Source organism: Hypanus sabinus, chromosome 12 (assembly GCF_030144855.1).
Source record: "Hypanus sabinus isolate sHypSab1 chromosome 12, sHypSab1.hap1, whole genome shotgun sequence".
In the NCBI taxonomy this organism is placed as follows: Eukaryota; Metazoa; Chordata; class Chondrichthyes; order Myliobatiformes; family Dasyatidae; genus Hypanus; species Hypanus sabinus.
Window position 1 is genome coordinate 1,618,325 of NC_082717.1, and position 17,723 is coordinate 1,636,047.

At 46.1% G+C, this 17,723-nt stretch overlaps 1 protein-coding gene across 1 annotated transcript in view; it reads right to left on the reverse strand.

Annotated features, from left to right (window-relative positions):
- The window catches only part of LOC132402551 (protein EFR3 homolog B-like), a 194,241-nt gene that overhangs the window by 10,283 nt on the left and 166,235 nt on the right, over positions 1-17,723 (reverse strand). The window contains exons 19-22 of the mRNA XM_059985416.1: positions 16,972-17,099; positions 10,538-10,629; positions 2,512-2,560; positions 1,188-1,294 (exon numbers count right to left, since the gene is read on the reverse strand). Coding sequence (XP_059841399.1) covers positions 1,188-1,294; positions 2,512-2,560; positions 10,538-10,629; positions 16,972-17,099 — 376 coding nt within the window. The remainder of the gene's footprint in view (positions 1-1,187; positions 1,295-2,511; positions 2,561-10,537; positions 10,630-16,971; positions 17,100-17,723) is intronic.

The window sequence follows — 17,723 nt, forward strand, 5'->3', positions numbered from 1 at the left end:
TTACAGGCAGTCCTTACCCTCTCTCCACAGTGGGCACAGTCCTTACAGAGCAGTCCTTACCCTCTCTCCACAGTGGGCACAGCCCTTACAGGGCACATCCTTAAACTCTCTCCACAGTGGGCACAGTCCTTACAGGCAGTCCTTACCCTCTCTCCACAGTGGGCACAGTCCTTACAGGACATGTCCTTAGCCTCTCTCCACAGTGGGCACAGTCCTTACAGGCAGTCCTTACCCTCTCTCCACAGTGGGCACAGCCCTTACAGGGCACATCCTTACCCTCTCTCCACAGTGGGCACAGTCCTTACAGAGCATGTCGTTACCCTCTCTCCACAGTGGGCACAGTCCTTACAGAGCAGTCCTTACCCTCTCTCCACAGTGGGCACAGTCCTTACAGAGCAGTCCTTACCCTCTCTCCACAGTGGGCACAGTCCTTACAGAGCAGTCCTTACCCTCTCTCCACAGTGGGCACAGTCCTTACAGAGCAGTCCTTACCCTCTCTCCACAGTGGGCACAGTCCTTACAGGCAGTCCTTACCCTCTCTCCACAGTGGGCACAGTCCTTACAGGGCACGTCCTTACACTCTCTCCACAGTGGGCACAGTCCTTACAGACCATGTCCTTACCCTCTCTCCACAGTGGGCACAGTCCTCACAGGGCACGTCCTTACCCTCTCTCCACAGTGGACACAGTCCTTACAGACCACGTCCTTACCCTCTCCACAGTGGGCACAGTCCTTACAGAGCAGTCCTTACCCTCTCTCCACAGTGGGCACAGTCCTTACAGGGCAATCCTTACCCTCTCTCCACAGTGGGCACAGTCCTTACAGGGCACGTCCTTACCCTCTCTCCACAGTGGGCACAGTCCTTACAGGGCACGTCCTTACCCTCTCTCCACAGTGGGCACAGTCCTTACAGGGCACGTCCTTACCCTCTCTCCACAGTGGGCACAGTCCTTACCGAGCACGTCCTTACACTCTCTCCACAGTGGGCACAGTCCTTACAGGACATGTCCTTACCCTCTCTCCACAGTGGGCACGGTTCGTACAGGCAGTCCTTACCCTCTCTCCACAGTGGGGACAGTCCTTACAGGGCACGTCCTTACCCTCTCTCCACAGTGGGCACAGTCCTTACAGGGCAGTGCTTACCCTCTCTCCACAGTGGGCTCAGTCCTTACAGGGCACGTCCTTACCCTCGCTCCACAGTGTGCTGCAATCTCTTCAAATGGTGCCTTCTGAAACTTCTCCACCACCAACCGCCTCCTTTCTCTCTCCTGTTCCTCCACTGCTCCACCATCTTCTGGACAAAAGACATGGCAGAATCAATGAACAGAAATGAGGAGGAATTTCATTGACCAAAGAGGTGTGAATCTGTGGAATTCATTGTCACTTGATATTTCCTCTCCACACACCTATCCAAATGGCTTCGAAAGGTTGTTATTGTACTCACCACAACCACTTCCTCTGGCAGCTCATTCCATGTACCCATCACCCTCTGAATATAAAGTTGCCCTGCAGATACTTTCCAAATCCTTCTCCTCCCATCTAAACCCTATCCCCAGTCCTCTTTGATAACCTTTTTCTGGGAAGTAAAGGTGCATGTATTCACCCTGCTTACACTCCATGTGACTTTACACACTTCAATAAAATCACGCCTTGGTCTCCTACTTCCCAAAGAGTAAATTCTGCCCAATCTCTCCCTGTGACTCTCCCATGTGCCAAGGAATAAATTCTGCCCAATCTCTCCGTGACTCACTTTGCCATGTCCTACGGAACAGATTCTGCTCAATCTCTCTCTGTGACTCCGTCTTCCATGTCCTACGGAATAAATTCTGCCCAATCTCTCCCTGTGACTCACTCTGCCATGTCCTACGGAATAAAGTCTACCCAATCTCTCTCTGTGACTCTGTCTTCCATGTCCTATGGAATAAAGTCTACCCAATCTCTCTCTGTGACTCCGTCTCCCATGTCCTATGGAATAAATTCTGCCTAATCTCTCTCTGTGACTCTGTCTTCCATGTCCTATGGAATAAATTCTGCTCAATCTCTCTCTGTGACTCTGTCTTCCATGTCCTATGGAATAAATTCTGCCCAATCTCTCCCTGTGACTCCGTCTCCCATGTCCTACGGAATAAATTCTGCCCAATCTCTCCCTGTGACTCCGTCTCCCATGTCCTACGGAATAAAGCCTGACCAATCTCTCTCTGTGACTCCGTCTCCCATGTCCTACAGAATAAAGCCTGACCAATCTCTCCCTGTGACTCAAGCCCGCAAGTCTTGGCAACATTACTCTATCAACAGGATTTGACCAGCTTCTTCATGAGCTGGAAGTGTCACAAGTCAGTGTCCCCATACAATTAATGTGTTGAGGGCTTCTGCTGGAGGGACAACTGCAGCAGCTTGACTTCTGCATCAATACAGAAAGATGTCACATTCATTTACAGCAAACTGTAGCTCAGCATGCAAGAACCCTCATTGCAGGGAGATGCCCTGCTCTCAGAAAGAAACTGGACCTACCTATTGCTTTCTTCAGTATTTCATAGGTGATTTCCTCAGCTGGCATCTTCTGTAAGAAGGTATAAACATCGCACGTTACTGCCGTTCCCTGTAAGAACTGAATGCACGCGAGATGCAGAATGCTGAGGAGAACCATGATTAATTCACATTGGGTCGGTACAGTACCGTAAGGGCAGCTTGGCAGTATAACGGTTAGCGTGAAGCTATTACAAAACCAGCAGCCCGGGATCAATTCCTGCCACCGTCTCTACATTCTTCCCACGACTGTGTGGGTTTCCTCTGGGTGCTGCAGCCTCCTCCCATTTTACAGACACCCACACCTTATTGGCTTAACTGTGCTCAGTTTGGTTGTCTCTTTACAGGAAGGATGTGGAAACCATAGAAAGGGTGCAGAGGAGACCTACAAGGCTGTTGCCTGGATTGGGGAGCATGCTTTATGAGAATAGGTTGAGTGAACTTGGCCTTTTCTCCTTGGAGTGACGGAGGATGAGAGGTAACTGATAGAGGGGTATAAGATGATGAGAGGCATTGATAGTGTGGATAGCCAGTGGCTTTTCTCCCAGGGCTGAAATAGCTAATACAAGAGGGCATAGTTTTAAGGTGCTTGGAAGTAGGTACAGAGGAGATGTCAAGGGTAAGGTTTTTTAAGCAGAGAGCAGTGAGTGCATGGAATTGGCTGCCAGCACCAGTGGTGGAAGTGAAAACGATAGGGTCTTTTAAGAGACTCTTGGTTGGGTACATGGAGCTTAGAAAATAGAGGGCTGTGGGTAACCCTAGGTTATTTCTAAAGTATATGTTCAGCACAGCATTGTGGGCCGAAGGGCCTGTATTGTGTTGTAGGCTTTATATGTTTAATTGGCCAGATTGGTGCAGTTGGCAGCATGGACTCTTTGGCCCTGAAGGCCCCTGCCTGTTACCAAGCTGTATCTCTAAATAATAAATTGATGTGATTTCCTTCTGTGTAACAGAGGAGAAATGCCACCTCCTCTGTGTTATTGCAGCTCCTCCTGTGCATCAGGCATTCCTATGTCCCATCATCCTTTAAGCTTAGTTGGCATGGTGACTAAAGTAACATATGCAACCCAGAAAGTCGGCTAACTTGGCCACAATGCCATCAATTCTCATCCAAACTGTTGCCATATAATGTAAAGGTAGTGGTCCCAATACCAACCTCTGTGGAACACCAGTGGTCATTGAGGGCAAACTAGAAAATGCTCTCTTTATTCCCACACTTTGCCTCCTGCCAATCAGCCAATGCTCTATCTATGTTAGTATCTTTACTTTAATAACATGGGCTTATGTTAAGGGCTCTTGTTAAGCAGCCTCATGTGTGACACCTTGTCAAAGGCCTTCTGAAAATCTAACTCCACAATATCAACTGATTCTCTATATGGTCTACCCTGCCTGTTACTTGCTCAGAGAATGCTTTGTGTAACAGTATGTAGGTGAGAATGGGCCCAGGGTTAGTGGTATGTCCTTCCTGTGAGACATGGGAAACTCCAGTCTCCTTGATAACTCCACTTGTAGGAGGTGCATTGAGCTGACAGGTAGACAGCACGTTAGTGTAGTGGTTAGCACTACAGCTCAGAGTGTTCAGAGTTTAGAGAACAAATCCAGCACTATTCTTTAAGGGGTCTCTGTACGTCCTCCCCATGGAATGCGTGTGTTTTTCTTTGAGTGGAGGTTTGCGAAGAAAAAGAATTTCAGGATGGATATTGTAAAGAATTTCTTTGACATTATATACAGTATTCCTATTGAACCGATTGAGACTCCGGTTTGCTCCCCAAGTTCAAAGACATATAGGTTAATGGATTGGTAATTGCAAATTGTCCTGTGATTAGGTTAGGGATAATCAGTTAATCAGGGTTGTGGGTTGCTGAGATGGTATGGCTCAAACAGTTAGAAGGGACCTTCTCCACACTGTATTGCTAAATAAAAAGAATGGTAATGAAGGAGTCCTTTTCTGATTGTGCTGGTGACTCGTGGTGTTCACAGAGGTTAGTAGAGGGGCTGCATATGTACACGTGAAATATCAGTGGTTTGGATGAAGGAACTGATGACTTTGCTGCCAAGCTTGCAGATGATACAAAGATAGGTGGAGGAAGCAGGGAGTCTGCAAAAAGACAAAGCCAAATTAGGAGAATGAGTGATGAAGTGGCAGATGGAATTCATTGTTGGGAAGAGTCTGGTCATGCACTTTGGTAGAAGGAACAAAAGCACAGACTATTTTCTAACAGGGAGAAAATTCAGAAATCACAGTTGCAAAGGGACTCAGGATTCCTCACATAGGATTCCCTAAAGGTTCACAGAAACATAGAAAACCTACAGCACAATACAGGCCTTTTGGCTCACAAAGTTGTACTGGACATGTCCTTACCTTAGAACTACCTACTAGGCTTACCCATAGCCCTCTATTTTCCTAAGCTTCATGTATCCATCCAGAAGTCTCTAAAATGACCCTATCGTTTTCACATCCACCACCGTTGCCGGCAGTCCATTCCACGCGCTCACCACTCTCTGCATAAAAAACTTAACCCTGACATCTCCTCTGTACCTATTTCCAAGCACCTTAAAACTATGCCCTCTTATTCTAGCCATTTCAGTCCTGGGAAAAAGCCTCTATCTACACAATCAATGCATCATCTTACATACCTCTATTAGGTCACCTCTCATCCTCGGTTGCTCCAAGGAAAAAAGGCCGAATTCACTCAACCTATTCTCATAAGGCATGCTCCCCAATCCAGGCAACATCCTTGTAAATTTCCTCTGCACATTTTCTATGGCTTCTACATCCTTCCTGTAGTGAGGCAACCAGAACTGAGCACAGTACTCCAAGTGGGGTCTGACCAGGTTTCTGTATAGCTGAAACATTGCCCTTGGCTCTTAAACTCAATCCCACGATTGATGAAGTCCAATGCACAGTATGTCTTCATAACCACAGAGTCAACCTGCGTAGCAGCTTTGAGGGTCCTATGGACTCAGACCCCAAGATCCCTCTGATCCTCCACACTGCCAAGAGCCTTGCCATTAATGCTATATTCTGCCAACATATTTGACCTACCAAAATGAACCACCTCACACTAATGTGGGATGAACTCCATCTGCCCCTTCTCAACACAGTTTTGCATCTTATCGATGTCCTGCTGTAACCTCTGACAGCCCTCCACACTATCCACAACACCTCCAACCTTTGTGTTATCAGCAAATTTACTAACCCTTCCCTCCACTTCCTCACCCAGGTCATTTATAAAAATCATGAAGAGTAGGGGTCCCACTGAATCCCTGAGGCACACCACTGGTCACCAATGTCCATGCAGAATATGACCCATTTACAACCACTCTTTGCCTTCCGTGGGCAAGCCAGTTGTGGATCCACAAAACAATATCCCTTTGGATCCCATGCCTCCTTACTTTCTCAATAAGCCTTGTATGGTGTACCTTGTCAAATGCCTTGCTGAAAACCATAAACACTACATCTACTGCTCTGCCTTCATCAATGTGTTTGGTCACATTCTCAAAAAATTCAATCAGGCTCGTAAGGCGTGACCTCTCTTTCACAAAGCCATGCTGACTATTAAACATAGAACACTACAGCACAGTACAGGCCCTTCAGCCCTCAATGTTGTGCTGACCCATACAATCCTTTAAAAAAAGTGCTAAACCCACACTACCCCATAACCCTCCATTTTTCTTTCATCCATGTGCCTGTCCAAGAGGCTCTTAAATACCCCTAAAGGATCCTCTCCTTAAGAATCTTTTCCAGTAATTTGCATACCACTGACGTAAGACTCACTGGTCTATAGTTCACAGGTTTCTCCCTATTACCTTTTTTAAACAAGGGAACTACATTTGTCATTCTCCAGTCCTCTGGCACTTCCCTTGCAGCCAAAGATCATAGCTAATGCTCCTGCGATCTCTCCTCTCAATTCCCACAACAACCTGGGGTGTATCATATCTGGCCCTGGGGATTTATCAATCTTAATGTTTTTAAGAAGATCCAGCACTACTTCTTCCTTAATCTCCAACCATTGTCCAGCACACAGGCCCACTCTACTTCGACATCATCCTGATCAAGATCCTTTTCATTTGTGAATACTGAAGCAAAGTATTCATTTAGGACCTCCCCAACCTCCTCGGCTTCCAGGCACATGTTGCCCTCTTTATCCTTTAGCAGTCCCACCTTCGTTCTCGTCATCCTCCTATTCTTCACATATGCATAGAACGCCTTGGGGTTCTCCTTAATCCTACATGCCAAGGCCTTCTCATGCCCCCTTCGAGCTCTCCTAAGTCCTTTCTTTAGCTCCTTCCTGGCTACCCTATATTTCTCATAAGCCTCTCCTACTTCCTGCTTCTTATATCTAACATATGCTTCCTTTTTCCTCTTGACGAGCTGCCTCACATGTTTCGTCAGCCATGGTTCCCTTTTCCGACCATTTTTTCCTTGCCTCAGTGGAACAAACCTATCCTGAACCCAGCTCAAGTGGTTCCTAAACTTCTCCCACATTACTTCTGTGCTTTCCCCTCTGAACATCTGTTTCCAATTTACTCTTGCTAGTTCCTGCCTCATCCCTTCAAAGTTAGCCCTTCCCCAGTTAAGCACATTACCATTTCGTCTGATTTTATCCCTTTAAAATGCTCCCCCACCAAGAGGTCTGTCACCTGGCCAGGTTCATTACCCAGAACTAGATCCAGTATAGCCTCTCCTCTCGTCGGCCAGTCCACATACTGTGTCAGGAATCCTTCTTGAACAAACCTGACAAATTCAGCCCCATCTATCCCCCTTGCACTCAGGAGGTGCCAGTCAATATGAGGGAACTTGAAATCACCCATAACTACTACCCTGTATTTCCTGCTACATTCTAAAATCAGCCTGCTTATCTGCTCCTCTATGTCCTGAGGGCTATTTGGGGGCCTATAGACTACTCCCAGCACAGTGATTGATCCCGTCCTATTTCTGACTTCCACCCAGACCGACTCTGTGGACACTCCCTCTGCAGCATCCTCCCTTTCTATAGCCGTGATACTATCCATGACCAGCAATGCCATTCCCCCCTTTTCTACCCCCCCATCCTATTCCTTTTAAAACACCGGAACCCCGGGACCTGCATCATCCAATCCTGCCCTTCCTCCAACCAAGTTTCAGTAACGGCCACAACATTGTAGTTCCACGTACTAATCCATGCTCTAAGTTCATTCTCCTTGTTCCTAATACTCCTAGCATTGAAATAGACACATTTCAACCCCTCTAACTGGCTACAATTATGTTCTGTCCCCTGCCTGTCCTTCCTCATCAACTCAGAACTCTTAGCATCATGCCCTTGTCCTTCCACCTTAATCCCTGCACTCACATTCTGATTCCCACCCCCCCTTGCCAAACTAGTTTAAACCCTGCCCAACAGCTCTATCAAACCTGCCCAACAGCTCTATCAAACCTGCCCAACAGCTCTATCAAACCTGCCCACCAGGGTATTGGTCCCACCTGGGATTCAAATGCAACCTGTCCTTTTTGTACAGGTCACACCCACCCCAAAAGAGGTCCCAATGATCCAGAAATCTGAATCCCTGCCCCCTGCTCCAATCCCTCAGCAATGCATTTATCCTCTATCTCATTCTATTCCTATTCTCACTGTCTTGTGGCATAGGCAGTAACCCCCAGGTTACTACCTTTGAGGTCCTGCTTTTCAACTTCCTTCCTAACTCCCTGTAATCTTCTTTCAGGACCTCTTCCCTTTTCCTACCCATGTCATTGGTACCAATATGTACCATGACCTCTGGCTGTTCTCCCTCCCACCGCAGGATATCTTGGACGTGATCAGAAACATCCCGGACCCTGGCACCTGGGAGGCAAACTACTATCCAAGTTTCTTTCCTGCGTCCACAGAATCACCTATCAGAACCCCTGACTATAGCATTTGCTATCACTACTGCCTTCCTCTTCCTTTCCCTACCCTTCTGAGCCACAGGGCCAAACTCTGTGCAAAAGGCAACGGCCACTGTTGATTCCCCCAGGTAGGCTGTACCCCCCAACAGTACACAAACAGGAGTACTTATTGTCAAGGGGTACAGCCACAGGGGTACTCTCTAGTACCTGACTCTTCCCTTCCCTTTCCTGACTGTGATCCATTTCTCTGTCCCCCGTGGCCCCGGAGTGACCACCTGTCTGTAACTCCTCTCTATCACCTCCTCACTCTCCCTGAGCAGATGAAGGTCTTTGAGCTGCATCTCCAGTTCCCTAACACGGTCCCTTAGGAGTTGTATCTCGATGCACCAGGTGCAGATGTGGCCGTCTGGGATGCCGGGAGTCTCCAGGACCTCCCACATCTGACACCAACCACAGAAAACTGGCCTCACACACATACTACCTCCTTTTGCAATCAACAACTGCCTCACCTCGTCCCATTACTGCCGAAGCCCGTGGAGCCAAAGCCCTTTCACTCTGCTGCCTCTCACTCCGCTGCCCGCTCCCAACGCTGCCCGCTGGATATGGCTGCCTTCTTTTTAAACTGTTCGATCAACTGGCTGACCTCCCGCACCTGCGCAGTCTGGCCTCTCTCTTCCCCCAAGAACTCAAAATGTCTTCCTGCTGGAAATCATTAGGTGCTCTTCCACTGCCTTCTTTTTTTGAATCAAAAAAAAAGTTCATAAATCCTGCATCTCAGGATCTTCTCCATCAACTTAACAACCACTGGAGTAAGACTCACTGGTCTATAATTTCTTGAGCTATCTCTACTCCCTTTCTTGAATAAGGGAACAACATCCACAACCCTCTAATCCACTGGAACCTCTCCCATCCTCATTGATGATGCAAAGATCATTGCCAGAGGCTCAGCAATCTCCTCCCTCACTTCTCACAGTAGCCAGGGATATATTTTGTCCTGTCCCAGTGACTTATCCTACTTAATATTTTCCAAAAGCTCCAGCACATCCTCTTCCTTAATATCTTCATGCTCAAGCTTTTCAGTTGCTGTAAGTTGACCCTACAAGTGCCAAAATCCTTTCTTGTATTGAATACTGAAGCAAAGTAATCATTAAGTACCTGAGCCATCTCTTCCTCTTCCTTACACACTTTCCCACTGTCACACTTGATCGGTCCCATTCTGTCATGTCTTATCCTCTTGCTCTTCACATACTTGTAGAACACCTTGCGTTTTCCTTAATCCTGTCCACCAAGGCATTTTTGTGGCCCCTTCACTTGCAGGTTGAGTCAGTGATAAGGAGAGGATTACAATATAAGAGCAAAGAGGTAATGCTGTGGCTTTGTAAGGTATCAGTGAGGCCTCACTTGGAGTTTTAGGCCTTATGTAAAAAAGGATGTGCTAACATTGGAGAGTGTTGACAAGAATGATTCCAGGAATGAAAGGGTTATTTGGTGGCTTTAGGCCTGTTCTTGCTGGAGTTTAGAAGAATGATGGGGGATCTCGCAGAAACCTATCGAATATTGAAAGGCCTAGATAGAGTGGATGGGGGGAGGATGTTTCCTATAGTGATTGAATCTAGGTCCAGATGGCACAGTCTCAGAATGGAGGTATGTCCATTTAGGAAAGAGATGAGGAGGAATTTGTTTAGTCAGAAGTTGGTGAATCTGAGGAAATGCCACAGTTGCCAATGGTCATTGGGTATATTTAAAATGGAGGTTGACGAGCCCTTGATTAGTCATGGTGCCAATAGTTATGGGGAGAAGACAGGAGAACATGGTTGAGAGGGAAAATAAATGGTAAAATGGCATCGCAGACTCAATGAGCTGAATGGCTTAATTCAGCGTCTGTCTTATGGTCATTTTGTTTAGTTGGTTTTGGAAGAATAGAGACAGTGGAGTACCCATTCTATGGAACTGTTTTCACCTTCCCTCACAAAAGAGACTCCATGAAGCTGGCTCTGTGCTCAGTTTCCCCAGCAACAGTGCTGATGAAAGTTTGTATTCGTGCTTGGTACTGGTCCCCAGCAGCCTTTGGTGAGAGTCCATTACACCAATTCACCTACAAGCTCTGTAACCCAACACTGGACACCACTGCAGTGTCAGAGGTACCTCTTCCTTTTGCGGACTATTGCGAGACTCCACTTGCACTTGCAGAGAGATGGTGTCACCAATGCTCTTCCTCTTCGATAATCGGTCTTCATCTACAACACACATCAGAATGAGAACCAGAATCAGGTTGAAAATCATCGGCATATGTCATGAAATTTGTTAACTTTATGGCAGCAGTACAATGTAAATACAGATGTCCCCTCCTATGTAGAGCATTCCTATGAAACCTTTCTTAAGCTGAAATGCTGTAAAGCAAAGAACCATTAATTTATATGAGAAAAATTTTCGTAAAAGCGAAAATCCTCTTTGTAATGTGAAAACAGGTTACTAATGTAGGTTTCAAAAGCAAACATGAGAAAATCTGCAGATGCTGGAAATTCAAGCAACACGCACAAAATGCTGGTGGAACACAGCAGGCCAGGCAGCACTGACGAAGGGTCTCGGCCTGAAACATCGACAGTGCTTCTTCTTATAGATGCTGCCTGGCCTGCTGTGTTCCACCAGCATTTTGTGTGTGTTGCTAATGTAGGTCTTTTGTAAAAGCGAAGCGGCGTAAAGTAAACATTCGTAAAGCAGGGGACAACTGTACATGAAAATAGAGAGAAAAAACTGTGAATTATATTAGTTCAATTAAATTAAAAAATACAACAGAAATAAAAAAGTACATTAACGTGGCTCTTTCATAATTGCTCTTCATCCACAACATACAACATCTTGGAAAAGGAGGATGAACAGCCAGAAGTCATACATACTGGTACCATTGACATAGGCAAAAAAAGAGTAGAGGTCCTGAAAACAGAATACAGGGAGTTAGGAAGGAAGCTGAGAACCAGGACCTCAAGGGTAGTCATCTCAGGATTGTTGCCTGTGCCAAGCAATAGTGAGGGTAGGAATAGAATGAGATGGCAGATAAATGCGTGGCTGAAGAATTGGAGCAGGGGGCAGGGATTCAGATTTCTGAATCATTGGGGCCTCTCCTGGGGCAGGTGTGACCTGTACAAAAATGACGGGTTGCACTTGAATCCAAGGGGGACCAATAGAGTTGTGCGCAGGATTGCTAAGGCTGTTGGCAGTAATTTAAACAAATATGGCAGGGAGAATGGGACCCAGTACAATAGAGCTGAGGATGATGGGTGACATGACAAGCCAATAATTGGGTACAAATGCAGAAGGAGTAAAGATTTAAATTGTACCACAGAGGCAATATTCAAAAGAGCAAAGAATGTAGAACTGAAGGTGCTGTATTTAAATGCATGTAGCATTCGGAATAAGGTGGACGAACTCATGGTGTAATTAGTGATTGGTCGGTATGACGTTGTGAGCATCACTGAGTCGTGGTTGAAAGAAGGTCATAGTTGGGAGCTTAACTTCAAAGGATATACTTTCTATCAAAAGGACAGGCAGGAAGGCATAGTTGGTGGTGTGGCTCTTGGTAAGGGATATAATTACATCTTTAGAAAGAGGTGACATAGGGTCGGAGAATGTTGGATCTTTGTGGGTGGAGCTAAGAAACTCCAAGGGTTAAAAAAACATTATGGGCTTCCAAATAGAAACCAAAATATGGGGTTGAGATTGCAGAGGGAACTGGAAAGGGCATGTAATAAGGGTAACGTCAATTGTAATGGGGACCTTCAATATGCAAGAGGATTGGGAAAATCAGGTTGTTTTCATGGAACATAGAACATAGAATAGTACAGCACATTACAGGCCATTCAGCCCACAATGTTGTGCCGACCTTCAAACCTTGCCTCCCATATAACCCCCCACCTTAAATTCCTCCATACACCTGTCTAGTAGTCTCTTAAACTTCTCTAGTTCATCTGCCTCCACCACTGACTCAGGCAGTGCATTCCACGCACCAACCACTCTCTGAGTGAAAAACCTTCCTCTAATATCCCCCCTGAACTTCCCTCCCCTAACCTTAAAGCCATATCCTCTTGTACTGAGCAGTGGTGCCCTGGGGAAGAGGTGCTGGCTGTCCATTCTGTCTATTCCTCTTAATATCTTGTACACCTCTATCATGTCTCCTCTCATCCTCCTTCTCTCCAAAGAGTAAAGCCCTAGCTCCCTTAATCTCTGATCATAATCCACACTTTCTAAACCAGGCAGCATCCTGGTAAATCTCCTCTGTACCCTTTCCAATGCTTCCACATTCTTCCTATAGTGAGGAGACCAAAACTGGACACAGTACTCCAAGTGTGGCCTAACTAGAGTTTTATAGAGCTGCATCATTACCCCACAACTCTTAAATTCTATCCCTCGACTTATGAAAGCTAACACCCCATAAGCTTTCTTAACTACCCTATCTACCTGTGAGGCAACTTTCAGGGATCTGTGGACATGTACCCCCAGATCCCTCTGCTCCTCCACACTACCAAGTATCCTGCCATTTACTTTATGCTCTGCCTTGGAGTTTGTCCTTCCAAGTGTACCACTTCCCACTTCTCTGGGTTGAACTCCATCTGCCACTTCTCAGCCCACTTCTGCATCCTATCAATGTCTCTCTGCAATCTTCGACAATTCTCTACACTATCTACAACGCCACCAACCTTTGTGTCATCTGCAAACTTGCCAACCCACCCTTCTACCCCAACATCCAGGTCGTTAATAAAAATCACAAAAAGTAGAGGTCCCAGAACAGATCCTTGTGGGACACCACTAGTTACAACCCTCCTATCTGAATGTACTCCCTCCACCAAGACCCTCTGCCTTCTGCAGGCAAGCCAATTCTGAGTCCACCTGGCCAAACTTCCCTGGATCCCATGCCTTTTGACTTTCTGAATAAGCCTACCACGTGGAACCTTGTCAAATGCCTTACTAAAATCCATGTAGATCACATCCACTGCACTACCCTCATCTGTATTCCTGGTCACCTCCTCAAAGAACTCTATCAGGCTTGTTAGGCACGATCTGCCCTTCACAAAGCCATGCTGACTGTCCCTGATCAGACCATGATTCTCTAAATGCCCAAAGATCCTATCCCTAAGAATCTTTTCCAACAGCTTTCCCACCACAGACATAAGGCTCACTTTTCTATAATTACCTGGACTATCCCTACTACCTTTTTTGAACAAGGGGACAACATTCACCTCCCTCCAATCCTCCGGTACCATTCCCGTGGACAACGAGGACATAAAGATCCTAGCCAGAGGTTCAGCAATCTCTTCCCTTGCCTCATGGAGCAGCCTGGGGAATATTCTGTCAGGCCCCGGAGACTTATTCGTCCTAATGTATTTTGACAACTCCAACGCCTCCTCTCCCTTAATATTAACATGCTCCAGAACATCAACCTCACTCATATTGTCCTCACCATCATCAAGTTCTTTCTCTCAGGGGTGAATACTGAAGAGAAGTATTCATTGAGGACCTCGCTCACTTCCACAGCCTCCTGGCACATCTTCCCCTTTTTATCTCTAATCGGTCCTACCTTCACTCCTGTCATCCTTTTGTTCTTCACATAATTGAAGAATGCCTTGGGGTTTTCCTTTACCCTACTCACCAAGGCCTTCATGCCCCCTTCTTGCTCTTCTCAGCCCCTTCTTAAGCTCCTTTCTTGCTACCCTATATTCCTCAATAGACCCATCTGATCCTTGCTTCCTAAACCTCATGTATGCTGCCTTCTTCCATCTGACTAGATTCTCCACCTCACTTGTCACCCATGGTTCCTTCACCCTACCATTCCTTATCTTCCTCACCGGGACAAATTTATCCCTAACATCCTGCAAGAGATCCCTAAACATCGACCACATGTCCATAGTACATTTCCCTGCAAAAACATCATTCCAATTCACACCCGCAAATTCTAGCCTTATAACCTCATAATTTGCCCTTCCCCAATTAAAAATTTTCCTGTCCCCTCTGATTCTATCCTTTTCCATGATAATGCTAAAGGTCAGGGAGTGGTGATCACTGTCCCCCAGATGCTCACCCACTGACAGATCTGTGACCTGACCCGGTTTGTTAACTAATACTTGATCTAGTATGGCATTCCCCCTAGTCAGCCTGTCAACATACTGTGACAGGAATCCATCCTGGACACAATTAACAAACTCTGCCCTATCTAAACCCTTGGAACTAATCAAGTGCCAATCAATATTAGGGAAGTTAAAGTCACCCATGATAACAACCTTGTTATTTTTGCACCTTTCCAAAATCTGCCTCTCTTTCTGATTGCAAGAGGGGGAATTTGTTGAATGCCTACGAGGTGGTTTTTTAGAGCAGCTTGTGCCTGAGCCTACATGGGGGTAAGGTTATCTTAGATTGGGTGTTGTGTAATAAACCTGATGTTATTAAGGAGCTTATAACATTACATCTGATACATCTGTATCAGTATCACAATGGAATATAACCATGTAATAATTACAGCACGGAAACAGGCCATCTTGGCCCTTCTAGTCCGTGCCAAATCCTTACTCTCACCTACCTGCACTCAGCCTGTAACCTTCCATTCCTTTCCTGTCCATATACCTAACCATTTTTTTAAAATGACAAAATCAAATCTGCCTCTGCCACTTCTATTTGAAGCTCGTTTCACACAGCTACCACTCTCTGAGTAAAGAAGTTTCCCCCTTGTGTTACCCCTAAACATTTGCCCCCTAACTCTCAACTCATATCCTCTTGTTTGAATCTCCCCTACTCTCCTACATTCCTGAATGCATTCGGCATACTCTGTCCCATCTAGTCTTTTTACAATATGGGATTCCCAGTCAATATGTGGAAAGTTAAAATCACCTTCTATCACAACCTTATGTTTCTTGCAACAGTCTGTAATCTCTCTGGAAATACGTTCCTCTAATTGGACTGTTGGGTGGTCTGTACTATAGCCCCATTAATGTGGTCATACCTTTCTTATTTCTCAGTTCCACACATAATGCCTTCCTCATCTGTCCAGATGGAGCACTGCCATGACATTTTCCCTGACTAGTAACACTAGCCTTCCTCCTTTAATCCCTCCTACTCTGTCACATCTAAAACAACAGAACTCCAGAATATTGAGCTGCCAGTCCTGCCTCCCCTGCAACCCAGTCTTATCAGGGCATGGATGAACTTGCATTGAAAGAAGTATCATAGGAAAGGCAGATGAGCTCAGGTTCACTGTAGTTGCACCAAGCTCAATCTTCTGATTCCTGACTTTGCCTGAGGTGCTAACAACATTTGTGTCTACAACTCTCCACTAACTGTTCTTTCACTCTGGTTCCCGGCCCCTGCAGCTCCAGTTTAAACCCTACCATGAAGCATTAACCAACATTCCCAATCATTATCAGTCTCCTTCCAGTTCAGGTGCAAACTGTCTCTTCTAAACAGGTGCAACCTTCCCTGAAAGAGAAACCAATGATCCAAAAATTTTATGCCCTGTCTCCTACCCCAACTCCTTGGCCAGGTGTTAAACTGTATAATCTTCCTAGTTCTGGCCACACTAGCACGTGGCACAGGTAGCAATCCTGAGATCACAACCCTGGACGTCCTGCACTTTAACTTAGCATGCAATTCTCTTAACTCCCTTTGAAGAATGTCATCAGTCATCCTACCCATGTCATTGGTACCTACATGGACCATGACCTCAAGATGTTCACCCTCTCACTTAAGGATGCTGAGAACTAGATCCAAGATATCCTGGACCCCAGCACCCAGGAGGCAACATACCATCTAGGAATCCTAACAAGTGAATCTCCTATCACCACAACTTGACTCTTCTCCCCTCTTCCCTCCTGAGACACAGAGGCAGACTAAAAGCCAGAGACCCATCTGCTGTGACTTTCCTCTGCAAGGTCATCCCCCCCCCCCCAGCAGATTCCAAAGTGAATCACCTAATGTTGAGGGGGATGGCCACAGGGGGTACTCTGCACTGGCTCCTTAACCCCTTTCCCCTTCCCAACTGTTACCCAGTGTCCTGCACCTTGTGTGCAACTATCTCTCTATATGTCCTTTCTATCACCCCCTCAGCCTCCCGAAAAAACCGGAATTTATCCAATTTCAGATCCAACTCCTTAGCGTGGAGTGTCAGAAGCTACAATTGGATGCACCTCACAGATGTAACCATCAGGGACACTGAAAGTATCCCTGCCTTCCCACATCCTACAAGAGGAGCATTCAACTATCCTGTCTGACATCTCTACTTTTCTAACTGAGCAAATGTAAAAGAACAGGGAAAAAATTATGTGTGTGTTGCTCAGGATTTCCAGCACCTGTATTAATGGATATGTTTGTTATATTTTTTCTCCTAGTAAAAATTGTTTAATTTATGTTTTTCTTGGGAATGCTGCCTATTTTCCAATGGACCTGATCCTATGTCAATAATCTGGACTTTGACTTCAACCACCAGAATCCAGAAACCCTGGTTGTGCAGCAAGGAAGGAACAGACGGCAGGTTGCACAAAGTACTCATGTGGCTGGAAAGCTTTGCAACATGAGAAGGTGCTTCCCCAGGGTCCTACCTGTGAACTGGGGTATGTAGGGGATTCCCAGTCTTTCAGAGCTGTAACCACTCCCTGCAAGAACCTCACTGATTTCACTCTGCAAAAATAGCATCTCCTTCTCCAATTTATCCAAGGACTGGGGAATGCTGTGAGAAAGAGACATGAAAAAAGAATGTCGTCAGTGAGGAGATGAGAATGGGCAGCTTGCAAAGAGGACTGGCCTTCATAATTATCACAATCTCTCACTGGTGCACTTGGAGGTTCCCACCGGCTTCAAAAGGGCAATAGTCCTGAAGAAGGATCTCGGCCCGAAGTGTAGGTTGTTTGTTCATTTGCATGGATGCTACCTGGCCTGCTAAGTTCCTACAGCATTTCATGTGTGTTGCTTGTATTTCCAGCACCTGCAGATTTTCTCTAGTCCAGTGATATTAAACCTGATTCTGATTCTGTGTCCTGTGTGGGGTTGATGCAGGAATGTGGTGCTGAGACAGATGATCACTCACCATTTGACTGAATGGATGGGCAGACTGGTTCAATCTGGTATTGAGCTCGGGCTGGAGCCTGCCATGGCGTTACAGTTTGTAGTGGAGTACTCAGGACCTCCACCATACAGCCCAGGCTCGCTTCACTCTGCTGCCATCAGGAAGAAGGTACAACAGCGTCTGGACTCACTCCACTAGGTCAGGAACAGTTATTATCCCTCAACTATCAGGCTCTTGAACCAATGGAGATAACTTCACTCACTCCATCACTGAACTGTTCCCACAACC